General features: G+C 42.9%; 1 protein-coding gene across 1 annotated transcript; it reads right to left on the minus strand.

Moving 5' to 3' along the window:
* Positions 1-1,926: 1,926 nt before the first annotated feature.
* Positions 1,927-26,441, minus strand: DUS1L (dihydrouridine synthase 1 like). Its single transcript, XM_054978808.1, has 14 exons — positions 26,334-26,441; positions 24,473-24,719; positions 22,605-22,713; positions 21,643-21,693; positions 20,520-20,632; positions 19,072-19,154; positions 18,343-18,446; positions 17,017-17,161; positions 16,657-16,753; positions 16,244-16,332; positions 11,058-11,224; positions 9,555-9,592; positions 5,746-5,821; positions 1,927-3,345 (listed from the first exon to the last, which is right to left on the minus strand). The coding sequence occupies exons 2-14, from the start codon at positions 24,713-24,715 to the stop codon at positions 3,197-3,199; spliced, it is 1,464 nt and encodes a 487-aa protein (XP_054834783.1). The 5' UTR covers positions 24,716-24,719; positions 26,334-26,441; the 3' UTR covers positions 1,927-3,196.
* Positions 26,442-27,376: the final 935 nt, after the last annotated feature.

Below are 27,376 nucleotides of genomic sequence, written 5' to 3' on the forward strand. Positions count from 1 at the left end.
AGAGCTCAAGAGCTGTCTTCACTCCTCCACTCGCAAGCAGTGAATTGTGCAGTCAAGGAAGGTGAGAAATGGAGCCCCTGGAAGGCTGGGAAAGTATGTTTAAACAGAGAGGCATTTTTTGTCACATGACATTGGGCTCAATGAAGCTGATGGAGAAAAGTTAGATGGGTGAGGGAGAAAAGTATGCATGTGGGGGGGGGAGAAGGGGAGGCACTCTGTACATGACTCGAGGCATGTTTCTTTCTTATTATAGCATAACTGAAATAGACTGTGGCTGCAATCCTAAACTAAACCCACTGAACTTCAACAGATTTACTTGTGAATATGCAGGCTTAGCATTATGCTCTGTGAGATGGTGTGCAAAAATGCTATTTTGGGGCTGATTTTGACCCCACTGAGACCGTGCAGCTTCTGTTTTTCAACTGGAAGTGATGGAATTGGAGCATCTGGAGCGCCACACGCATGAGAAACATGGAATGTGTACAGCATCTGGGTTAAAACCATCTGGCAACCCTAATTCAAACTCAGTCCCGTCATAAACAAACTGTAGTTTGTTGTTTTCTGAATACAGCTAACTTTCTTATGCAGAAAATGAGAGACCTCAGTTGGCTCTCTCTGTTGAAATTTTCTTGCTATTCAAACACAGCACCCATGTTTGTAAAATACTTGTAGGCAGAGAGCGGGGAGAAAACTTTTGAGTTCAGAATGAGTGAATAAATTCTCTAGCCTTAATTCAAATTTGTACAAGCAGGTATGACTCTAGGGATTGCTCCTCAGATAAGGTACATTCCCCATTAATTCCTGAACACAACATGGATTCAAGGAAAACAACCTTTTTTAATCAGCAGTCAACACTTGCGTTATTTACTTATGGTACATTATCTTTATTTATACACTACTTTTCTTCCCAATGGGAACTCAGACTGGCTTACATTCTCCCTTTCTCTGTTCTCACAACCCTGTGATGTGGGTTAGGCTGACTGACCTGTCGAAGGCCACCTGGCATGCTTCCATGGCAGAGGGGGGATTTGAACCTGAGTGTCTCATATCCGAGCCCACCATTATAACCGGGTTTGGTGCTTGTTCATATCTTTTCTGGGCCCCGCCAGGTGGAGCTTTTGCGCAGCAAGGCTTCTGATTGGCTGTGTAGATTCAAAAAGAGATTGCTTCAGCAGCTGCTGCCACAACAGCACAAGGATCTTTGCTGCATGACTGAAGGTAAGCTGTGTGTATGCAAGAAAATGTTTTTTAAAACATCTTCATTTTAAAAGGCATTCTGTTAAGCAGAGCTTCTGCCTGAAATGTCGAAAAGTTACTATTAGAGTTACACATAATTTCATTCGGTGACATTTTGTGGTTAGCTTTGCCTCCTGAAACATTCATTTTGTGGCTTCACCCACCACCCTGTATCAAAATTTCAAAGGTGCCTGCAAGCTTGAAAAGGTTCAGGGGCTCTAATACCATGCTGGCTCTGAACACACTAGGGGACTGTGTCTGAAAAATTCAATAGCCATAAATTAAACCAGTCTCAAATTCTATTGTTCTCTAATCTTATGGTTGTTAAGAACCAAACATGATTTTAACAGTTTGAAATAAACCATTTTGGGGAGCCTACCCAGCCAACTTGAAGTGAGATATTTTCTTCCCTCAGTGGCCTGCAACCTACTATATTCATGCTAAGGAAAAGGTCCCAGATTTGGAAACAATCTGTGACTTTCCACTTTTGCTGTACATTTGCAATGTGATATTTGGGCAATTAATGCATTGTTTCCCATAAAACTGAAAAGCCTGAGCAGGGCTTCAAAATAAGATTAGAAAAACAACAGAAATATAGGGATTGTTTCATTTCCATAGAATTCTTGTGCCCCCCATTTTGCCAATCTCTCCCCCATGCCCCTTCCCCACCATCTACCCATCAGTCCTACATCAGCTTGCTTGCAAGCCAGCCAAAGGCCTGTCTTCCCCGTTACAGGCACATACTTCCCCCAACAGTACTAGGCAATACATGCGTGTATCCAAATGTGCATAGGTGGCAGGAGGGATGACAAACAAGGAAGGGTGCATGGGAAAGGCACCAGCAGCTGGCCCCATTGGCCACCCTGGGCCACAGCAGCTGCCATCCCATATCAAGGAATGCTGATAATAGGCGGGAGGCGGGTAGGGTATTCTACAATCTAAAACATACTTGTGAAATCCTGCATTACTGGTGAATGGCCCAACCCAGTAATCTTTCTACTGCTTCACAGCTTTTTACGCATAAATGTGTCTAGCCAAGAGTAGTGTCCAAACCTGCTCCGATTTGGTGGCTGATATCCAGACCTAATACATATGAACCAAAGTTCATAGACATCAGTCTGATTTCAGTGGCAGAGCTCAGCACGTGCTTTTTGTAAAGCCTCAGAAAAAATGACAGGGATGAAATAATGGGTGAGGCAAGGAAAATGGCATTAATGTCAGTAGGGCTGTTGTCATACGCCCTAATAGGGATGGCCCACTCATGGAATGCTGGTGACATGTCCGTGTGCAAAATGGTTGCGAGCCGTTTGGCTTCTGTTTTTTCGGTGCCTTTTCTGGGACCACGGAAAGTGTATTCCCAGAAAAGATTTGCAGTTTCCCAGCACACACAAACCTCAGTCACTAAATTACACTCCTGATAAATTATATTTCAAATGGAAGTTTCACCTTAATTCCTACACAGAAGTGCTCTTTACATACAGATTCTGTGAAATACTTTTCGGAGTCACGATTTGACACAATCCTTGAATACAAACCTGCCTGCCTGCCCTGGCCCTCTTAACTGCAATCAAATACCTTTCTACTCTTCTCAGCATTACCACATTCCCCAACTGTTTCTAATATTCCAGAAAATGGTTCTTATATAAAACATTTATTTGCCAATTTTAAAATCATACATCATTTTTAAAACAGGCAGGTGAAGACTTTTAAGAGGCATTTCTGGCCTAGTCCTTCGAAGTCTTTCAAACACAGCATGAAAAGTTCTCATTGCATCTTTTTATTTCCATTGCAGGCTATTTCCCTGAGTTAGAAACTTTTCCTTAAATAAGACTTGTCCGCCAGCTAAGAACAGGTCTGTGCAGTCATTTTAGACAACTGCTGTATTCTGGAAGAAGAGATTTCTTTGGCCCAGGGAGACAGAGGCCTATAAGCAGATCCAGGAGAAGAAATTTTCAAGGCCTCATGCCACACCATCGATAGCTTCTTTGAGCAATATTGTTTCCTCCACCTCTCCTTTCTGCGCTGTCATTTCAATATTCAGCAAATTAGACTGGCTGCTTTTCCACAAAAGGGACTTTTCATATTTGGTTTTAAAAAGCAGACCATGTCCTGAAGGAGGAAAGAAGGGAAATATATCTTTGTTAACTACAAGCCAAAGCATAGCTATTTGGGAAAGGTACGTTAAACGGGGAGCTTGAGGCATCAAGTAAAAATCTCCTGGCATGTATGTGATATAATAAGCATTAGAAAGAGAGGTTTAAAAGGTATAGGAAAGTTCGTTTAGTATCAGATTATAATCCTCCAAAATTCATAGATTTGCAGCTCTACTGAGTTCACAAGGTTATTTCTGAAACATTTAGGGCTGGATGGGACAGTTTATATTTATATGCCCTTTCAGGACCCAAGGTGACAACAACAATAAAAAACCAACTTGATAAAACAACAAACAAACCCAGAGATTTGGGCTGAATTGCCACCAATATGCAGATGATACTCAGTTGTCTTGCATTTTCAGCAACTCCTAGGAAGGTTGAGAAACCATGGAAACTAGAGGCAGTTTTCAGCTAGATAGGAACTAACAAATTGAAAATTAATCCCAACAAAACAGGTGCTACTGGTGAGGAGAAGGTCTGACCCAGGAATGGATATAATCTCCTTTTCTGGATAATTTTGCACTCCCCTTTAAAGGAGCAGGTTCATAGCTTTGGGGTGATCCTGGACCCGAGCCAGGGGTGTCTTTCACCAGTTTCAGCCTGTCCTCGGCAGGAAAGATCCTGCCACTGTAGCACATGCCCTGGTAACATCTAGAGTAGATTACCTCAATGCTCTCTATGTGGGGCTGACCTCAAAGACTGCTGGAAAGCTACAGTTGATGGAGAATGCTGCAGCCAGAATGCTCACTGGAGTCGGCCATAGGGACCATATCCCTCCCGTCTTATTCCATCTGGGCCCAATTCCAGCTTTTGGGCCCAACTGAAGATGCTCATATTTAAAAGTTTAAAGCTCTAAATGGCTGGAGGTCTCCATACCGCCCAGAGCCCCTGGGATGGGCGGTATATAAATTGAATAAATAAATAAATAAATAAATAAATAAATACCTGAAGAACTGCTCACTCCCATATCAACCTACCTGACCTCTCATTTTTAGAGGTCATGCTTTGGGTTGGCTCACCATCTTGGGTGTCAACCCAAGAAAGGGCCTTCTCAGTCGTGGCTCTGAAACTCTGGAAATTTCTCTCCAAGGGTATTCATCTGTATCCCCGTCACTGCTTTCCACCAGCAGGTAGAGACTTTTTCGTCTGGTGTACCCCCAATAACTGTTATTGGCCCTACTCCCTGTGTGTGTGCTTTTATGTGTTTATATTTTTATGTGTTCGTATTATCTTTTATTTGTTTTAAATATTTTATATACATTTGTATTTTAAATGCTTTTTAACGTCACAATTTTTAGTGGTTTTTTAAAATGCTTGCCTTGTGGACTCTGAATTAGGTGGAAAGGTGGCATAGAAATGTTTTAAATAAATAAAGCATTAAAACAACAGATTAAAATCTAAAAACACGTTTTAGCCAGCAGCAGCACTGTATTCTCCCTTTGGCCAGGCTGCCTCCAGTACTCTCCAGAATACGGCTACCTTAGAGCCTCACCAGAAAGCCAGCAGAGCAGGAGCCCCCCCCCCTGACTTCTTCTGTGAGGCTGGTCCACAGACATGGGGTAGCCATTTAAAAAGCCGGAGTCTGGACCACTGCAGATCAGGCCTTAGACAAGGGGGGAGGTACTGATGGTAGACCTTGCTAGGAAGAATGAAGCTGCCACATGGGAAGATGAAGGGAGAGGCTTCAAATGTGTGGGCCCCCAGGTCATGAAAACATGAGCACCAACACCTCGAATTGGACCCAGAAACTAGTCAGCAGCCAGTGAAGTGACCTCAGAATACAAGCCAAATGGTCTTGATGGCTAGCCCCTGATAACAGAGGCAGCGACTTTTTGCACCATCTGCAGCTTCCAGTTAGTCTTCAAGGGCAGCCCCATGCTGACCATGTTACAGTAATCCAACCTATCTGACAGATTAGATAGGAAGCCAGCTTCCTAGCTAGATGTAGCAGAAGAAAAAAAATGTTCTAATAAACGAACATAACTGCCCACACATTTTGAGGCAAGTTATTTCATAAATAAATGCTTTCTAGCATGACAGATGTGTGCAAATTCATGAATTCTTGGACTACCTAAAGAATATGTAAACAGTTTGAATTTACATTATTAAAACTATTTAATACATGAACATTAAGAAGTTAGCAATGGAAGAAAATCCTCAAATATCTTCTGCTAACCCAAAAATACCAATACACCATCTGGTAATGAACTGGACTCATGCCAATGCAATTGGGATTTGAAGTTTTTAAATATGAAAGTAGACAGTAAGTCTAAGCGACTATCCCTTTTTGATATAACAAGGTCTTTCATTTAAAGGTGCCCTGCCACTCTGAACAACTAAGCTGAGCTACACTTACCTGGGCAATCTGCTGTCTCTCTAAAAGCCCTTTTCTTGCAGCATCCTCGACACAGGTTAAACACACACTTGTTACCCTGGGAACAAAAACAAACTAGCTCATTTTACATATTAATTCCACATTGCAATAAACATGTAGAGAAGCAACTGAAAGTCCTTCCTAGGTAAATGGGATTTGAAATAAACCTCAGCACTAGAGGTTTTCAGAACATTTATTTTAACACATGGCCCTGTTCACAGGGGGAAAAAACCAAATTGCACTCGCTAGGGCTATGCACATCAGAGTTCTAATGGGAATATCCGTTAATTCCACCAATAGAAGATACCAGCCTAGGAAGGGGCTATGCCAACAAACATGATATAGGATGACAAAAAGGTTCAAGATGTTTAAAAAATGACACGATCCCAATGCAGAAAAAGATTTGTCAACCTATTAAAGGGTGCGTGCAGTAATCCCTTTAAACCAAGGGTCCCCAATATGGAGTCTGTGGGCACCATGGTGCTCACCAACACCTTTCCTAGTGCCTGACAAGTGTCTTTAGAAAGTGGGCAGAGCCAGGTGAGGATTTTGCCCAGAAGGGCTTCTGATTGGCCACTGGAGATCTGATAGGCTGTGCAGATTTTAAAAAAAATACTGCTGCCACCACAACGCAGGGAACTTTTATTGCGTGACTGCAGGTAAGCTGATGTGTATGCAAGAAAAATATTTTTAAACAATATGTTCATTTTAAAAGGCATCCTGTTAAGCAGAGCTTCTGCCTAAAATGCTGAAGAGTTACTTACTATTAGAGTTATACATAACCTCACTCGTTGACATTTTGTGGTTTGCCCCACACCCTGCGGCAGCCATTTGTGGCTGGCCCTGCCCCTTGCGGTAGCCATTTTGTGGTTATGTCCACCATCGTGTGTCAGAATTCTGAAGGTGAAAACATACTCAAAAGGTTGGAGATCCCTGCTTTAAACCTTGCCCATGCCCTACTGAGACATTTAGAAATGAAGTGGGGTCATATAAGCCTAGAGTATCATATTTTCGGGGCAGCATCCTTCACATCTCTGTCCTTTCCAGTGCGCCTCCAGACCGCTGGAAAAGTGATGAACATCAATTTTTAAAGAGCTCAAGCATAATATTTTTACCAGTGTAATATTTTATATTGCTGATTGCTGCCCTAAATACAGGAGAAAGCAGGATATAAATGCTCAAATAAATCACCAAATGCTGAACCACTCTCTGTTTTGGACTACAAACTCAAGCTCAATTCACACAGAATGTTATGGTTTTCAAAGGACTTATTTACAGTCCTGTATATGAAGCAAAGTGCTGATCTCAGAATTTCCTATTCGGTTAGAATCAACCAAAGACTATCCACAGTAAGAAAAATCATCTGAGGCCAACCCCCCCGCCCCAAACACACACACAAACCCCCAAATGGAATAGGCCCCTTTCTCATTGCAGCCATCCCCCCAAAAACTCACTTAGGCCTCTTGCCAAAAAGTAAAAGGTAATAATTAAACCACAACGTCACTAAACTCAAGTGTCAAGTTAAGTGCAAAAAGAACAACACAACAGGTAAGAGTTCATTTATTTCCTGAGCAGAGGCTGGAAAAAAAATCAGTGCAGATCCTGAGGTCATTCTTCTTCTTTCACAGTACTCTGATCCACAGATCAAGGAAGTCTGCAACAGAAATGCCCGGCAGATGGCAGCTCACCATTAAGTTTGCCACCGCCAATCATTACTGAAGATGCTCGTGGCTACCAAGAGGCTTCAAATCTGAGACCTTTTAAATAGTCCTAGCCAGGGCTTTTTTTCTGGGAAAAGAGGTGGTGAAACTCAGTGGTGGATCTCAGGACCACACAATGAGGTCACTTTGGGTCAGCTGGAACAAGGGGGGGGAGTTTTTAAAAGTTTAAATCGCCCTCGGTTAAAATAGTCACATGGCTGGTGGCCCCACCCCCTGATCTCCAGACAGAGGGGAGTTTAGATTGCCCTCTGCACTGCTTGGCAGCGCAGAGGGCAATCTAAACTCCCCTCTGTCTGGAGATCAGGGGGTGGGGCCACCAGCCATGTGACCATTTTCAACAGGTTCCGGAACTCCGCTCCACCATGTTCCAGTTGAAAAAAAGCCCTGGTCCTAGCTAGGAACAAAACAAGAAAAGGCCAAGTATCCATTTGGTATGAACAGCAAACATGTAAAACAACCACTGCTAATTTACACGGCATTTACATGTTGTTTCCTCAGTTGTGCATCAGAGTATTGTAAAAGAGTAAATCACTTAAGGAATTTTGAGCAGATGGCAGGGCACTGTTATGTAACAGAACAGCTGGTTACTAAAAGCCTTACTTTGCAGAGAAAGGCCTATCTTCACAAGGAAAGGGGATAAGGACGTTTTTAAAAAATGGAAGCTGGTGATTCAGAGAACATGGCAGACAGATTGTTAAAATTGCTATAATGAATTGCTCATGATATGTCAAATGCCATTTTTTTTAAAGAGCCCTCCAATGGCAAGGGAAATGGCCACTGCAGGGGAGCTGGGGCAGGGGAAATGGCATTATTGTTGGAGGGATTAGGAAGATCTGGTCTTTCCCATCCACACAGGACCATCCCCACTCTGCTGTGATCTTTCCTAATAAAACAGAGAGTATCACAATTAAGAGCTTACCAAAAAGGAAAAAAAACAATTGTGAAAGTTTACTAAGTTATCTAGTTCAACATTACACCTTTAATAAAGCATTTAATTCAAAATCATGTCTGCTTCCTAAGTTTGTGTCATGTGTCAGAAATACACATATATGAAAATGACCATTGAGTCAACCTCCAAGCCAGTATGAAATTTACTTGCAGTAAATCGTTCTGTAACTATGAAGTGCTCATGTTTAACATCCAATAAATAAGCCAAAATTCATTCTGCATGCTCAGCTTCATGCAGGAGCTTTGCAACAATGTATTTCTAGGAGTTAGAGCTACATGCATATTATCTCATATTGTTGTTGTGACTGCTTTGAGAAAAGCAATGAAACAGGACAAAATGAACCAGGCGACCAGTTAGCCAGTCACATTTGATTGATTTCTTGGCTCTACAAAGAAAGAATTAATCAGCTTTAAAACATACAGCAGCAGCTTTGGACCTGAAACTCGACTTTGGCAAGATCCTCTGAAAATATTGAGGGAAATATGGATCTTTAATAATACGTGTATTCCTCAGCACGCTGTTCTGGACCTCAGGACTGTGACAATAAATGGACTAGTACAATATCCAACTATTTATTTGATGTATTTATGAAATGTTTTTATTGGATGTTAAGCACTAGCACTTTATTGTTACGGAACGATTTACTGCAAGTGAATTTCATGCTGGCTTGGAGGTTGACTCAATGGTCGTTTTCACATACGTGCATTTCTAATACATGACACAAACTTAGGAAACACATAATTTTGAATTAAACGCTTTATTAAAAGTGTATATATTTAACTAGATAACTTTGTTCACATTTTTTTTTTCTTTTGGGTGATCTTCCCTAAAACAATGCAGCAAAGCGGGTTTGAGAAAGATGGGATTCAGGGGGCGGCAGCTGTGGGTCTGCAGCAGAAGAGCAAGACGTGGATCCAGCAGCAACTCAAAGACCAACTCGATCTCCAGGACGTGGAGTTTTTGAGAGTCGGATCTCCCTCCGTCAGATATGACGGGGAGCTCCTGGAGGTACACAGAAGCCCCGTGAGGCCGCCGCGGAGAACGTGACAAAAACCCGCCTCCCAGCAGCTTTCAGGCGAAGGCGAACAACTTGTGTGTAAGTGACCAAAGGGGAGACTTACCTTTGGATTTCCACACTGATCACATTTTGCATATTTAGCTGGAAAAGAAAAGGAAAAAAGGGATTTCGTTCTCTGGTATTTTGAATAGCCACTGATGTAGGAAAATGACTGAGACAATTTTCCGCATCTTGAATTTAAAAAGTTCATTAATGCAAAGGAATTTTGTTGCAATGCTTTTAAAAAAAGAACCCTCGAAACTAACCTTCCTTCAGCTTAAGCGGCTCTTCCTTGGCAGAAGAGCCACTTAAATTGGAGGGACGCTTCAATCTTGGCTAAGTGGAGTGGTAGGCTTAGGCCAATTTTACACCCTAATTAAAAGAAGAATGGAGTAATTTTCATGTAAAACTGTACAGAAATGTAACAGGGTGTGCTGAAGAAAGGAGACAGACATCTAAAGGAAACTTACAAGTCGGCTTTCACTACAATGAGTGTGAGGGCAAAACTTCTAGTTTCAGAGACACGGTCCTTTCTCCTCTTATAATCCCCATTTTGTGACTGTTTCTAATACCATTCCTTAATTATTTTGCTTTACTCACTGCAATTCATGTAGCCCTTTCCTCATAAAGAACTGCGCATTCCCCCAACCCATCTCAAAGGAACTCTGAGGCAGGTTAGGTTGAGAGAGGACAACTGAACCAAGGCATCCTAGTGAGCTTCACGGCCGAGAGTGAATTTGAACTCGTGTTTCCTCAGTTAAGGTCCTACAGTCTAGCCACTTAGGCCATACTGCCTCAGGTTAGTTCCACACTGGCTTTGTGAAAAACCATGGTTTAATTAAACTAATTATGGTTAGTGTGATTGTCTAAATGCAGGCCACTAACTATGATTAATGTCCATCAAACCAGAATCTGAAGGCAGAATCCAAAGCTGGTTCATTAAACACAGTCTTCACTATGGTTTTGTATGATGAACAAATACAGATATCCTGGTTTAACCTGGCTTGTTCTCTGGTGATGAAAGTAATTTGTCAAGGCAGACCAAGACTTGAGTGACTGTCCATTAACTTATTTCTGATTTCACATACTTAGTTTTAAGGTGATCCACTCCAGTATGTGAGAGAAGAGCAAATGCCTGTTCTTAGATGGCATCAGCCGCCACAGACCAAATTTAAAAGCAAATTAAAAAACTGTTGCCTGATTAGTTTTAGGACGTCTACTTATTTCGTCAAAAGATCCTAGCAATCTAAAGTATTTATAATAACATTAATAACATGAGATTTATATACTGCCCTTCAGGACAACTTAACGCCCACTCAGATTGGTTTACAAAGTATGTCATTATCCCCACAACAACAAACACCTTGTGAGGTGGGTGGGGCTGAGAGAGCTCTGGAAGAGCTGTGACTAGCCCAAGGTCACCCAGCTGGCTTCAAGCGGAGGAGTGGGAAATCAAACCCAGTTCTCCAGATTAGAGTCCCACTGCTCTTAACCACTGCACCTAACTGGCTCAAATGAGACACCAAAATGGCTCAAACCGATTCAATGCGGCAGCCCCACATCTTACGTTTCAAGGATGGATCAAAGCTTTTATTGGGATTTCTCAGTTTTTTCTTTTGTTTGTTCTTTGAGAGAGAATCTGAGTTCCCATCATCTTCATCCTCCAAAGCTCGCTTCCCCCGATTGCTTCCTTCCACCCCAGCAGTGCCATTTTCTTTGCATGTCTCCTTGGGCCTGTGAAGTTTGAACATAATTTTTTTAAAAACACAAGGCAACGGTCTCCATATAGATTCACCTTGGTGTCATAAGTTCCTTAGAAATAATAAATTAAAAAATAATAAGTATTCAAATATGCTTTTTTCTAGCTGTACTGTGAAAGAAGGCTAAAAGTTCCTGACATTGTAGAGTGTAGAGGTTGCTTGAAAGGTGAAAAGTCAGATGAGAGTTCAAGAATGTACTGAGAATAGCTGAAGGACTGCCTCTTCCTAGATGAGCCCAGGAGGACCCTACAGTCTTCATGCCAGGGACTTCCTTCAGTTCCCTCTCAAGGAGAGCCTCAGCCTAGGCAAGCATATTTGGAGGGGCAGCTCCATCCCTTTGGAAAGGGCTCCTGAATGATACGGTTTAGGAAAAAGTAGCAAAGCAGAACTTTTTAGAAGAGCGATGGTTGTTGGGGGTTTTCCGGGCTGTATTGCCGTGGTCTTGGCATTGTAGTTCCTGACGTTTCGCCAGCAGCTGTGGCTGGCATCTTCAGAGGTGTAGCACCAAAAGACAGAGATCTCTCAGTGTCACAGTGTGGAAAAGATGTAGGTCATTTGTATCTACTCAGGAGGGGTGGGGTTGAGCTGAGTCATTCTGTAAGAGTTTCCCAGGGTGTGGAATGCTAATGGCGGGAGGCTTCACTGTCTCCTGAGGAGGTTCTTTTGCATATGGATTGGTGCTTGATGTGCTAATCTTCTCTGCAGGGCTATTGTCGGGTGTGGAGTGTTTTGTTGGCCTGGTGTTTTTCAGAACCGGAGCCCATGCTCTGTTCATTCTTAAGGTTTCTTCTTTCCTGTTGAAGTTTTGCTTATGCTTGTGAATTTCAATGGCTTCCCTGTGCAGTCTGACAAAGTAGTTGGAAGTGTTGTCCAGTATTTTGGTGTCCTGGAATAAGATACTGTGCCCTGTTTGAGTTAGGCTATGTTCAGCCACAGCTGATTTTTCAGGCTGTCCAAGTCTGCAGTGTCTTTCATGTTCTTTTATTCTTGTCTGGATGCTACGCTTTGTGGTCCCGATGTAAACTTGTCCACAGCTGCAGGGTATACGGTATACTCCTGCAGAGGTGAGGGGATCTCTGCTGTCTTTTGCTGATCGTAGCATCTGTTGTATTTTTCGGGTGGGTCTGAATACTGCTTGAAGGTTATGCTTTTCCATAAGCTTTCCCATCTGATCAGTAATTCCTTTGATATATGGCAAAAACACTTTTCCTGTAGGTGACTGTTTTTCCTTGGTTGTTTGATTCATCCTGGGTTTGATTGCTCTTCGGATTTCATTTCTGGAGTAGCCATTTGCCTGAAGTGCGTGGTTTAGATGATTAATTTCCTCATTGAGAAAGCGCGGCTCACATATCCGTCTTGCACGATCCACTAATGTTTTCATTATGCCTCTTTTCTGTCGGGGGTGGTGATTGGAGTTTTTGTGTAAGTACCGATCAGTGTGAGTTGGTTTCCTGTAGACCTTGTGACCTAACTGAAAGTTTGCTTTGCGGATGACCAAGGTATCCAGGAATGAGAGCTTTCCCTCACTTTCTTTCTCCATTGTGAATTGTATGTTCAGGTGGATGTTGTTGAGATGATTCAAAAACTCCCTCAATTCTTCCTCCCCATGGCTCCAAATGATGAATGTATCATCCACAAACCGGAACCATACACTGGGTTTGTGGGGTGCTGATTCTAGAGCTGTTTTTTCAAAATGTTCCATGTAGAAGTTTGCTATAACTGGGCTGAGTGGGCTCCCCATGGCCACCCCATCCATCTGTTCATAGAATTCGTTGTCCCATTGGAAGTAACTGGTTGTCAGACAATGATGGAATAAGGCTGTTACATCCTCTGGGAAAATCTGATTAATCAGTGCAATAGTGTCTTTTACTGGAACCTTGGTAAACAGGGATACAACATCAAAACTGACAAGTATGTCTTGTGGATTGAGTTTCAGAGAACTGATTTTGTTGATGAAATCTGCTGAATCTTTGATGTAAGACGAGGTTTTCCCGATGTGGTCCTGCAGGAGATCTGCCAGATGTCTAGCTAGTTCATATGTCGGTGAACCAATGGCACTCACAATGGGTCGGAGTGGGACTGAATCTTTATGTATTTTGGGGAGTCCATATAGTCTAGGTGGCTGTGCTTCAGTCTTGCATAGTTTTCTGTGCGTGTCGGGATGTAGTGAGGAATTCTTGATCAGCGCATTTGTTAGCCTGGTGATTTTGCAAGTGGGATCTCGTTTTAGTTTTTTGTAGGTGGAGGGGTCCAGGAGTTCCTTAATCTTCTTTTTTTTTTCTATATGGACTCCCCAAAATACATAAAGATTCAGTCCCACTCCGACCCATTGTGAGTGCCATTGGTTCACCGACATATGAACTAGCTAGACAGATCTCCTGCAGGACCACATCGGGAAAACCTCGTCTTACATCAAAGATTCAGCAGATTTCATCAACAAAATCAGTTCTCTGAAACTCAATCCACAAGACATACTTGTCAGTTTTGATGTTGTATCCCTGTTTACCAAGGTTCCAGTAAAAGACACTATTGCACTGATTAATCAGAATTTCCCAGAGGATGTAACAGCCTTATTCCATCATTGTCTGACAACCAGTTACTTCCAATGGGACAACGAATTCTATGAACAGATGGATGGGGTGGCCATGGGGAGCCCACTCAGCCCAGTTATAGCAAACTTCTACATGGAACATTTTGAAAAAACAGCTCTAGAATCAGCACCCCACAAACCCAGTGTATGGTTCTGGTTTGTGGATGATACATTCATCATTTGGAGCCATGGGGAGGAAGAATTGAGGGAGTTTTTGAATCATCTCAACAACATCCACCTGAACATACAATTCACAATGGAGAAAGAAAGTGAGGGAAAGCTCTCATTCCTGGATACCTTGGTCATCTGCAAAGCAAACTTTGTTAGGTCACAAGGTCTACAGGAAACCAACTCACACTGATCGGTACTTACACAAAAACTCCAATCACCACCCCCGACAGGAAAGAGGCATAATGAAAACATTAGTGGATCGTGCAAGACGGATATGTGAGCCGCGCTTTCTCAATGAGGAAATTAATCATCTAAACCACGCACTTCAGGCAAATGGCTACTCCAGAAATGAAATCCGAAGAGCAATCAAACCCAGGATGAATCAAACAACCAAGGAAAAACAGTCACCTACAGGAAAAGTGTTTTTGCCATATATCAAAGGAATTACTGATCAGATGGGAAAGCTTATGGAAAAGCATAACCTTCAAGCAGTATTCAGACCCACCCGAAAAATACAACAGATGCTACGATCAGCAAAAGACAGCAGAGATCCCCTCACCTCTGCAGGAGTATACCGTATACCCTGCAGCTGTGGACAAGTTTACATCGGGACCACAAAGCGTAGCATCCAGACAAGAATAAAAGAACATGAAAGACACTGCAGACTTGGACAGCCTGAAAAATCAGCTGTGGCTGAACATTGCCTAACTCAAACAGGGCACAGTATCTTATTCCAGGACACCAAAATACTGGACAACACTTCCAACTACTTTGTCAGACTGCACAGGGAAGCCATTGAAATTCACAAGCATAAGCAAAACTTCAACAGGAAAGAAGAAACCTTAAGAATGAACAGAGCATGGGCTCCGGTTCTGAAAAACACCAGGCCAACAAAACACTCCACACCCGACAATAGCCCTGCAGAGAAGATTAGCACATCAAGCACCAATCCATATGCAAAAGAACCTCCTCAGGAGACAGTGAAGCCTCCCGCCATTAGCATTCCACACCCTGGGAAACTCTTACAGAATGACTCAGCTCAACCCCACCCCTCCTGAGTAGATACAAATGACCTACATCTTTTCCACACTGTGACACTGAGAGATCTCTGTCTTTTGGTGCTACACCTCTGAAGATGCCAGCCACAGCTGCTGGCGAAACGTCAGGAACTACAATGCCAAGACCACGGCAATACAGCCCGGAAAACCCCCAACAACCATCGTTCTCCGGCCGTGAAAGCCTTCGACAATACATTTTTAGAAGAGCCTTTGACTGAATGTTAGTTTTATAGTGATCTCTTTTAGCATTGGATGATGTTTTAAGTATTTACTGTGCACAGATTCTGTGTCTGGAAACTGCTTGGCACTTTTAGGGAAAGCACTATAGAAACTGATTAAATACATGTAAATAAATAATTCACTCGTCGAGGCCAGCTGGGCCACCCTAAGTGGTGGGACAGCCAACAAACTGCAGCCTGAAGTTCAAAGCTGGTGCACCGGGACAAGTAGAAGGAAAGAGTCCTTGGGTTCTGGGTCATGAAGGGCTTTAGAGGTCATGACCAGCACCTTGAACTGAACTCGGAAACAAACTCGAGCTGTTTCAAAATGGGTAAGATATGTTCTCGGTGGCTAGCCCATGGCAACAGTTGGTCTGCTGCACTCTGGACGTATTGTAATTTCCAGGTTGGCTTCAGGGACTGCCGCATGTGGAGCACGTTGTAGAAATCCAGCATGTTGCTGATGTGAAGTGTATTCAGTAACCTCTTTGGTACACTAGTAAATAAAAGTGTAGAGGAGGGGACGATAAACCACACTCCTCGTAGCTTCAGCATACTATCAAGGCTACCAAGCCAGGCCTTCTAAAGCAACATCACTGTTTGCAAGTAGAAACATTCTTGCCCCTTGTGGCTCAGCCTGGAGCCCAAGGATGCAATGGGAGAGAAGCGACCTTACAGGGTACAACAAACACATGCCTCTTAGCCAAGAGGAGCATATTGCAGGTGAAGGCTGCCTACTGAAAGGGAAGAGATATCCCTTTTCCTTGCAATTACCAACACTCACTTTGCTGCTCTTGTTACAAGGTGAGCTGGGAAGGGTGCATCTCTGGCCTCTAGATGCTGACCTGCTCATCAAGATGGTGAATAAACAGTTTAATCCCCAGGGATAAAGACTCTAGTCCACATGTATTGCACAAGCAATTTTAAGGGGTTAACACTGAAGCATGGCAACTCACCCTGGTCTCACGTATGGCTGACAAATCCAATGGGAGAAAGGCAGTCCTCCCTTGGGCTTCTCTTCTTCCTTCAAATTGGCAATTTCTTTCTGTGAGCACAATTATGAAACAAAGAAGAATTCTTAGAAGCCACACACTATTGTGTTAATTTCACAGGAGTAGAAACGGTAATTAGCACAGTCTGACGCATTTGAAACTAAGTTAACATGTTTTAATGAATTAGCACGTTGGAAGCTAAAATAAGAATTTACTGAACAAATCTGTTAGCGTAGCACATTCCGTATTTTTTAAAAAGGGACATTTTCCCCCTGTGAAAGAGATGGAAATATAGTAAGAACTTAAGCAGTCTACCTCTGGATGGCAAATAAAGAGGCTCCCCTTGCCATCCCCAGAGTTGCCCTGGCCGCTTGTACCTGACAGTGCAACTTCAGCTGTTTGTTGACAGCCACAAGACCTTCCAATGTCTTTACTTTTGCCAGTTCATCGCGCAGCTGCTGGTGAACTTGTAACCTGAAGGAAAGCAACAACCTGAGTGTTATTCTATTCCCCCTGAAAAGACTCGAGGCGTAGAACAATGCGAAGAAGTTTACAGCCAGCTCCTGGAGCCTAGATTTGGCAAGTGAGGAGATTACTTATCTCATGTCCCATAAAAAAAAAACCCGTATCAAGGGCAACTAACCACCCACGGCCAAGCTCACTGTTCTCAGCTCCCAGAGCTCTCAACAATCTACTGGGGGTGCAGGGTGCAGTTCATAAATGGCAGAGTCACTCACGTGTGATGCCACAGCTTGAAGAGATGAGCCCTGACGTAGGACAATGGGCAAGGATATTGTTGTACTATTTCCAGGTATTCCTCAGCCATCTCCCAGACCACAGGGTTTCTTCCCTCAAAGAGTGCTGGATTATGAAGATTGCCCTCTAGGGGGGAAAAGAGAGAAAAAAGTTTCAGCTCTTGGGGCTTGACTGATTAAGTACATGAGATTCCTAGCACCATGTTTGTCTCATAATGCCAAAGTAGGGACTGGGGAGTGGAAATTGGCAGAGGAGAAATGGCAGGCATGAAGGCGGTATTTATCCTCTTATTTATCCATCAACTCTCACCCACAACTGTCCTCCAGCCATTTTTAGGTCAGGGATTGAAAACCAGCCAGCTGGGGGTGAGTCAGTGAGCTTGGAGAGTTAACCTAGGGCTGGAGAGACCTCGATTCCAACCCCGTTCAGCCATTAAGCACAACAGATGACCAAGGGCCAGTCACTCTCCATCAGCCTAACCTACCCCAGAGTACAGGTTTGCCACCTCTGCAAAAATACACTGATTTTCCTTATATCTGTGTCCTACTGTTCCTTGAAAGAACAGTCCAAGTAACGTGCAACTAGCTAACTTAGACCACCTTTATTGTTTTTATTTGAAAGTATCTGTGTAATGAAATTGTGTGCTTTTCCCTGTATTTTGTTTTGTCCCTTTTTTCTGCCCCTTTTTAAAATCCAACCACCCTTTCCCTTTTTTGAATCATAAACTTTCTTTTTATAAAGACATTTTTGAGATTAATTTAGTACAGTATATTTCTCTGGGATATTTCCCTTGATCTCTTCCTTACGTGCGAGACTGCACAGATGCTACACAGTTTTCTGTAAGGTTTGCTCCGGGGTTTCCACCATTATTTCTTTATTGGTCTAATACTGTGCTGCAAGGAGAACTTCTTAGCATATCAGTGTTGATGGATCTCAGGAGATACCCTGAGTGGTGTCAGTCTTTACTAGGTTCTTTCCAGGGAACCCTCCATCTAAGGAAGTTTCCCTACAAGGAAAGGCACCTTCCCCCCCCGTCTTCCGTCCATCACAAGCACGGAGGCTGGTCAGTGCTGGGTTTCCTGAACCGACCAAGGCACACTCCGTCTTCAGTATATCTCATTTCCTTGGGTAACTGACCACCACCTCTCTAGAAAGGCCAGTCATATTCCCAGAACCACCGGTCTCCTTTTGCACTTCTACCATCTAGGAAAGTTGAATGATGTCATATTTGTCATCCTTGGAAGTCTGGCTTTATCGTGGATTCGCTACAAATAACAACTAGCATCTTGGAGCAGCTCTCTTCCTACCTGCACTCATGACTCCATGAGCTCCTGTCTTCTGAATACATTGTTCCACGTCACTGAGGTACTGGATGTTTCCATTTGCAAACACAGGAATATTTACAGCCTTTCTATGACAGACAAAAGAACAGCAGCAGCAATAAGTAAAGCCAGAAAGCAAACCCATAGCTCTTTAGGGGGAAGGAGGGTGGACCTTTTATGGCTATCATAAAGGGCCTGTTGAGAACTGTGTTTTATTTTATTTCCTGTGTTCTTTCACCTTTTTCTGTAGATTGGTGCACTACCTGTCGTGTGTGCGTAAGTAATAAAAGTTTGCTACTTTGACTGGAGCGACTTCCTGGAATAACTTTTCCATGTTTTTGCCACTCTATCACTCTACCTTCTAAAGGGATATAGAGACCTGCTTTTCCCCTCATGTACATGCACACACATGCAGACATATCTTCAAGGACTGATCTACAGAATGACCTGAAGCAGTCTGAAAATACTAAAATTTTATTTCTGGGTCCAGAAGGGATCTGTGGTTGGAGAAACATGGGGATCTGTAGGTAGAGATTCAGCTACCTGGGGTACAGCGTACCAGCATAATAACAATTCCAAAGTATAATCTGTGACAAGACCAAATTCATAATTTACAACAACATGCGGAACACTCTGCCCCACAAATGCCTGTATCGAATCTAGATCTTTGGCTTTGGAGAAGCGACTCACCACCAAGCTATTGTAGCACCTCACCTCACAGCTTGTATGTGCTCCCAGGAGGCCACACCAGCAAGAGGTCCTTTCTGTTCTTTTGTGCGACCGTGGACAGTCAGGAGCTAGGACAAAGTTGTATTTGCTTTTCAATTTATGTGGGTCAAAATTTATCTACATCTTGCTTCTCGGGTTATTACAAATGTGGCAGGATTCCTTGCACCAAATTTTCTCCCTATCTTATGGGTTCTGCATCAAGAGAAATTCTATTTCATCTGCTATGGCAATGACTTGAAGCCTTTTGAAGTTATGCTCTGCGCTACCAGCATGTATTTGTCTAGATTAATCAAGAAATCAGATACAGAACCCAAGCAAGCAGCTTAATCAAGAATAAAATAGAGATACACAAAGATTGCTCTCTCCAAATACACAAACAGAACAACAAAACTGCAGGGCATTTATCCTTTATGCTTCCGATATATTTATGGTGGAACCAAAGTCAAGGAATGATCTACAGGTCCATCAGTGGCTACTGGCCAAGATGACTAAAGGGAACTTCCATGTCCAGAAGCAGTAAACATCTGAATACAAGATGGTGGACTAGATGGACCACTGAGTTTGACGTTCCAGGGAACCCGTTACATTCTTCTTTCTCAAATGTTACTGGCTCTTTTAATATGTGAATGTACTTTGGCTCTGGCTTATTTAAAAATGACAACTTCAGTCAGAAGACAGAAGGATTTTGCTAGGGTCTCGAATTTCCTAGCTCCCCCCTCAAACGAGATATGTGGTTTCCCCAGCTTCCTATTTATCAAGTCTGGAAATCCCGTCCCATCATAGGGCTTTCTTGTTGGCCTGATGCAATATATTTCCATCTGCAGTACTTGAAGGCTGTTACAAAAAGGTCCCAATGGCGGAGTGTGTTTACCCATGCGAGACTGGGAAAGTAGAAACAATTGAGCGCATCATGCTTGTCTGTAAGCTTTATCATGAAATATGTACGAAATATATCCAACCAGTACTGAAGAAATTTTCGAGCCTTCTGGATATGGAGCTAACTAAGAAGCTCCTGTCAGGTTCTAATTCCAGATCACGCTGGCTAGTGCCAGATTTCTGGCTGCAGCTCACAGAATCCGCAGAGAATATGCAAAGGGGTGACATTTGTTTTTACACTTTAACTCCGAAAGCCCAAACTCTTGTACTTACGTCGTTAAGCTTTTATACAATTATTTTTATATCAAAGCTGTGTATTTTGAGTATGATACTCATTTATGTTTTTAATGGATGTAATTCCTCAAATAAACAAGACTGAATTTCTGACTCAATCTTTGCCAGGACACTGGTGAGGGAAATGCTTACCCCTCATTTCATTCTTTCCCCCCATACACAAAACATGTTAATGAAACTTCCCTGAGCCACGTCCCCTTAAATGTAAGCCTATTAAAGCCCTGTCTGTAATGCAACACAACAGAGAGTGGCTGACTCCTTACTTGGCATCCAGCCTTCTCCAGCAACTGAGCGTATTTGACAGTCTTGGCAATTTCTGGGAAAACACGGATTTTGCATGTGATAGGAACAGAGAGCTTCTCATTAGCCAACGCAACTGGAAAACAAGGCAAAGACAATAATTATTAAACTGGCTTCAGTCCAAAAACTGTATGCAGTAGAAAGGTAAAGCAAAAATCTACATAATTTTTCTTCCAGTAAAGGCACACTATACGATCTTTTCCACAGAAGGCAATTCATGCTTGTTTTCAAATTTCTTCCTTTTGATTTCTTTCAGTTTTTTATTATTCTCATGATCCCCCAGCTCCAGCCTTCTTGATGTACAGATTTATCTAAAACAGGAACATCTTCCATGAATGGATCTCTAAAACATTCACTATCTTCTTTTCAGAGGCAAAAAAAAAGAGACGGAACACACAGCAGCTTTCTGCACAGGTACGTGTGCATGTGTGTATTTTTGTGTATGTCCTGTTCTTACTCCAAAGAGCTCTGAATGATGCTTAAGACTCACACCCATCCAATGGGGCCTGGTCCCCCGGTGACCATCATAAATGAATGGGATTCCCCACATTCAAGCTCAATGCTCTACATATATGTTAGATATTAGGATTGATCAACCTGGAATTGCAACAGGGTGCACTGAACACTGACTACCCCAGTTCTGGTTGCTCCACAGCCATTACTAAATGTTAACTCCCACAGCTGGATTAGGCACTAGGCTAAATTCCTGTTTGTGACAACTTAAAAAAAATCAATATGCTGATACAATCTAATGGCACAAGGACAATAATTACCCTGTAGACTACAGCTCAACTATTTTGAGAGCCACTGAACACATGCAAGTAATTCATGGCACCTAATGGCAACAGCTAAGTAGGAGCCCATGTCTCTGTGTTTTCAGCACTGCAAAAGATTTGCAAGCAGCTAGAAGACTGAAAAAAGTGTCTTGTGAGTGGAAAAACTGTTTGCAATGGACTGTGTTCTCCTGTAGGGACAGAGAAATATAGTTTTCCTATGCCTTTGCACAAGTACTACTAAAGCAAATACTGTACATTTCCCATTTATTCTGAACATTCTTGCCTTTGTTTGAACTTCTCATGAACTTACTCATTCTCTGAAGAAGGTCCCACTCCTCCTGCAGGAATGCTCCATAGTGACCTATGAAAGAACAGACAATTATGGACTGGCAAATACAGCGATAGTCCTGGTAAGTGCACACGTTCAACAAAAATGAGACTCTTAAACATAGGCCAAAAAGTTAAAAATAAAGTATTCTTTCAATGTAAAATTCTGAACAGTTAAAACTTGGCAGCACAGAGTTCCTAACAAAACTAGAGTCTCTATAGTCCAACCAGTACCCAACAAAAGCATCTTCATTTTTATGCTGCTTTGATTCTAAATACTAGTGTGAATTAGGACGATACGTGCAGCTTGAATATAAGAAAGCTCAACAGGGTGTTCAATAGGAGAGTACTTGCACAAAAAACTTTTATGAAGAGGTTTAATAGAATGATTAAAGCAGGTTTCCTATGCTTGATATTTAAGGAGTGAGGCTGAGGTTGCTGCACAAATCGAGGTTACAATTCTCATCATATTGTCATTAAATTCAGTAGAACTTACTGCTGAATAGAAAGACACAATTTATTAATTGGGATTGTAATTGCCTGACCAAACCTCTTAGGACCAAACCTGACATGATGGAGACATCTACATGTTTGCATTCACGGATTCATCTATTCCTTGTAGAAGAGGGTTTGGGTGGGGGAGGGCTATTGTTTTTCACAGGAAATGGAATGTGAAAGCGAAATAAGCTAAACCACGTTTCCTTTACTTCATTGTGCCCCAAAGTTTGAAACACTGCTCTTCCATGACTGCTGGGAGAAAAATGCTTCAAGATACAGAGTGTAATGCAATGAGGCAAGGAACAGGAGAAGGTAGGGTTTCGTTCCCTTCACCCACAACCTCCATCTTTTGTAAGATAACAACCCCATCCTGTTTTACTCACGTGCCTATCACATCTAGTTTGATTTTCAAAGTCTACATTGATACAGATTCTGGTTTGCACATACCTCTCTTTGCAATCATCTGGGGGCATCCTAAATTCAGATCAACAGCATCACAGTAATCTTGAGCCAACAAGGCAGCCTGGACGAACACTTCTGGGTCATTGGCACAGAACTAAGGAAGATTTATAGAAGTAAAAAAAGAAATCAGCTGGAGTCCAAAGTACTATACCTACCCTGAGTATACAAAACAATAGGTCATTATGTAATTAAAACTATCATGGATTATGGCTGTCAGTTACTCTAAGATAAGAACACACCCTAAATTGTTTTCTGCCTATTTAAGCACCCAGGTCTTTGCCAACCATGCAAGGTTCCCCAAACCCTTCATATCCCACAGCATACATTTTCCTATTCTACAACCATCATTTCAGTCCTTCTCATAAAGACATCCGAAACATGTTTCTAGACATCATGGGTGCATATGAGTGTGTCTTTGAGAAGGTGTGGTTTTCTGAGATTCCACCTGAACCAGCAATTTTTCACATTTCATTTTGAATTTGTTTACCTTGACATTAATAATGTGGTGTTTATCATGCATAAACACTTCTTTCTCACAAAAGAATGCTGGATTTGCAGATCCTATCCACTCATATCCACTCCAATATATTAATCATGATGGGAAAAATGGAGGGGAAGTATTGAAACTGGATTACGAACTAGCTGAATTTAGCTCAAGTTAAAAGAATTTATCAGGGGGGGAAAAGCTCTGACAATGGTCCAAGTTTAATCAAGAAAAGAAGAAAACTAATTTTGTATCAGGAAATAGAATGATGGAATAAAATAGAATGCTTCTTTTGTTACAAGTCATGGGAAGGTGTCGCTTCAAGGACATACAAACTTTCCTACACTACCAGTACAATCCCAAACAGAGTTACTCCACTCTAAGCCCACTGAAATCATAACACGTAATTCGTCTCGCATAATTATCAAGAGCAGATCGTGCACCCTGCGTATGTATTGTTGCTGAGGTATACAGTCCACGTGTTTGTGTGCACACACACAACAATATACAACAATATATATAACAATGTGTGTGCGTCTCCATCCTCTCAGCCAAGGTTCTGAAGCATTGGGTTGTGTTCTTTTCACTCTTACTGGGTACAACTGTAGGTTTGAAAAAAGTTTTCACAACCAATGTACACAGTTTTCTATAACCTAGAATGTACCTTTGAGACATTCTTTGCAACCTCAGCAGTTCTCTCAGCCTTTTCTCACAAGTGGTCCTGCTTCACTTACAAATTTCAACTTGGCCATGTCCTGTTTTGTAGTGTTGAGTGGACAGCTACCCAAACCAGGCTTCACCATTAACAATGCTCCTGCTCATTTTGCAATGACCACGGGTGGCATAAGTGAAGTTACTCAAAAAGAAGTTTGGGGGACAAAGCTACAGATGCGTAAAACAGTTGCACCCATGAACATACCTCTCATGATAATGAACAAAGGTATCAAACTTCAAACCAGACACAACAGCAGCACAGCTGTTCAAGTTTGCAGAAAAAAACACTGATACAAGGACATTAGAAAGAATCATGCAAACATACCTTAAGGATGATCTCTACCATTCCTATCACTCTTGAAATGCTCTAACTGCAAAATCCTGACTGAGTGAGGAACAGAGAGGTTTCTGCCTCACTTGAATTGGCCTACATGTGGGATTATGTTGCATATTTCAGGAACAATTAATTTGTGGTACACATTATACTAGTATTGTTATTTTGAAGCAATGCCCTCACTAAATCACAATATTACAATAGATATTGCAACACTACCTATTTTATCACCATGTTGTTATATTAACTTGTAGGAAGAAGCATTCTTCACTCCAAATAATATAGACATTCAAAAAGGAAAAACCCTGTTATTGCTGTTACCTGCACAATCAAAGGTCTATCTTCAGGGCACACTTCACAATACAGATTTTCTTTACGGTAATTGGCATCTCTGACAAAGACCTGAGCATGCAGCATAGGGGTGTAACACAACTGGGCTCCATGACGGCGGCTTAGCAGTCTCCAGGCGAGTTCACTTTGATCCACCATGGGAGCAACCACGTAGCGGGCACCTCTCAATGTGTTTCTCCAAAACTCAAAGCCCTTAAGTTTGGGCATCTTCATCTGACTGGAAGGGAATAGTAACAGAGGATACATGCTCTAATGGATTTCAGTATGTGACCACTATTTTTAAAAAGGCCCTCATATCAGACACATTGATGCCAAGGGATCTTTGATTCTTCAAAGCTTATACCCTGAAAATCTTCTTGGTCTCTAAGGTCCATTGGACTCAAATCCTGTTACTGATGTCAACTATTATTTTTCCTGTATGAGAACTGTATGGTACGAATAGCAACTCTTGAATTTGCCATTTATGAAGAGTTTTGTTTGCCTCATATATACAATACACAAAACATTTACAGTTCCCTCTCCTCTAAAGAAAACACTGAGAAAAAATGTACTTAGTATCATGTTTTGTGACATTTTTTTGATATCTATATTTAAATTTTATGGGAGGCAATGCAGATAACATATACACAGGCCTCTACTGGGTTCTTCTATGAAATTATTATAGAAAGGAAAATGGAAATTTCTACAGTATTGTTAAGTATCTGCTACTTACTGTACCACAGCAAAAGTCTTGTTCAGAGTCAAGACCTTTTTTTTAAAAAAGGGGGAGGGAAACACAAACAGCAGTTTAAAAACACTTGCATTTCTTTGCCCTACACATCACTGCTTGAATAATTCACAGGAGGACAACATGTTGCAATATGGCATGCAAGGGGGAAGAGCCATCTGGAGCTCATGAAGAATTGCCCGTTGCATGAGGCTCTTCTATGGGGCGGATCTGATTTGATTAGAGCCAGCGGGCTATTTTATTGGGTTGATTTAAAAAAAAAATGAAAGTCTGTCAGCGAACTGGAGCAGGTTCCTACCCTGAGAGGTAAGAAAGAGTCCAGTAGCACCTTTAAGGCTAACCAACTTTATTGTAGCATAAGCTTTTGAGAATCACAGTTCTCTTTGTCAGATGCGAGAACTGAGAACTGATTCTGGAAAGCTTATGCTACAATAAAGTTGGTTAATCTCAGGCCTTTTTTTCAGGGAGAATGTGGGGGAACGGAGTTGTGGCACCTCTTGAAAATACTCGGCAATAGTCCTTGAAAATAATATGATTTCAAAGAATCCCATGCGTTTCTTCCTCATTTCCCTCTTGAGAGTTCCACCACCTCTTTTCCCAGAAAAAAAAAACCCTGGTTAGTCTTAAAGGTGCCACCGGACTCTTTTCTATTTTGCTACTACAGACTAACACGGCTAACTCCTCTGGAGCTACACCCTGAGAGGTATACATTTAATGACTGTCGCTAGTATTACTTTTCAGCTAGCTGAGGAGGAGAGGGTGTTTAGCTGTACAGAGCTGGCAACGGGCTCTTCCTGAGGGGCAGCCAAACGGCAGATCCAGGTTAAGCCGGTCTCAGGCGAGAGAGGCCAGGGCAGGGTTGCCTGTAGCAACCAAAGGCTCCGCATTCGGACAGGGGCTTGGCCCCCAAGGCTACCGAGCCCGCTCCCTCCCCGGAAGCCCAGCACTCGCCAAGCGAGCCCGTGCGGCTCCAACAGGGCTACCTAAGGCCAGTGACAGCCCTGCCGCAGCGAGGCCAGGAGTCAGGCCGCGGCTCGCCTTCCAGAGAGGCCGCGCCCGGCCCTCTGCCCCCCCATCCCCCTTCCTTTCCTCTCCCGACGGTACCTGAGTCGGAGCCCCAGGCAGGGCGCTTCGGCAGCCGGACGGCGCTTCCGCCATCCCACTCCGACCGGCGAGGGGACAGCGCCACTGCAAACTAGGCCCCGTCGGAAACCGTGGCGCAGCTAAACGGGGCCGCGCAGAGCTCTCTCCGCCTAGCGGCCGCGCCTGGCTTCGCGTATTTTCTCTGCCGCGAGAAGGGAATGTCGGGCTTGGGAACAAAAGGGGGCGAACCGGCAGTTTGCATTATCCGACTAGTAGAAGTGTGGGCGTTTGGCACGGGACGCGTCTGGGTACCCCGTGCCCATGCTGCACCAGGCTGGGAGGGGAGGCGCACAGGCTCTGTGCCAGGGCACCCTTCTTCCTTCCCAGCTTCACCGCGCCCAGGGCAGCGAAGAGGAGCAGGAGCACAGCGGCCGGCTCCCAGTTTCGCCCTATGCCCGCGCCCTTGTAGTCTCCGTGCCATCTCCCGTGCGCCTAGGTCAGGTCAAGGTCAGGTCAGGCTAACACATGGCACCCGGCTAGCACTGTGTGGCTGGTCAGGGCATGGCGGTGGCAGACTTCCCTTTGTGTTGGCTGGCCAAGGTGTGAACAGCTGAGGAGGAGGAGGAGGAGCAATGCAACTGGTCCCCAACTGACAAAAATCAGTTCCACTGGAGAAAATAACAATTCAGAAAATCAGTGAAAATCCAAAATGTCGACTTTGCCAGGAAAAAGATGAAACTGTGTCCCACCTTATCCCGCCACCGTCCCCCTACTCCTATATGAGAAAAGCAATAAAAATCTATTAAAAACAAAACCAAAATTGTATAGACGGACTACAAAGCTAGACATGACAGAGTTGCAAAGCTGATGCACTGGACGTTGTGTAAAAAGTATAACTTGCTAGTATCAAAGAATTCATGGGAACATCAGGTGGAAAAGGTGCTAGAAAATGACCAAGTCAAGATCTTGTGGGATCTCAGGATTCGGCACCTTGAACATAATACACCAGACATAACAGTCGTGGAAAATAGAAAAGCCTGGATAATCGACACTGCAATTCCTGG

Source organism: Eublepharis macularius, chromosome 4 (assembly GCF_028583425.1).
Source record: "Eublepharis macularius isolate TG4126 chromosome 4, MPM_Emac_v1.0, whole genome shotgun sequence".
Classification (NCBI taxonomy): Eukaryota; Metazoa; Chordata; class Lepidosauria; order Squamata; family Eublepharidae; genus Eublepharis; species Eublepharis macularius.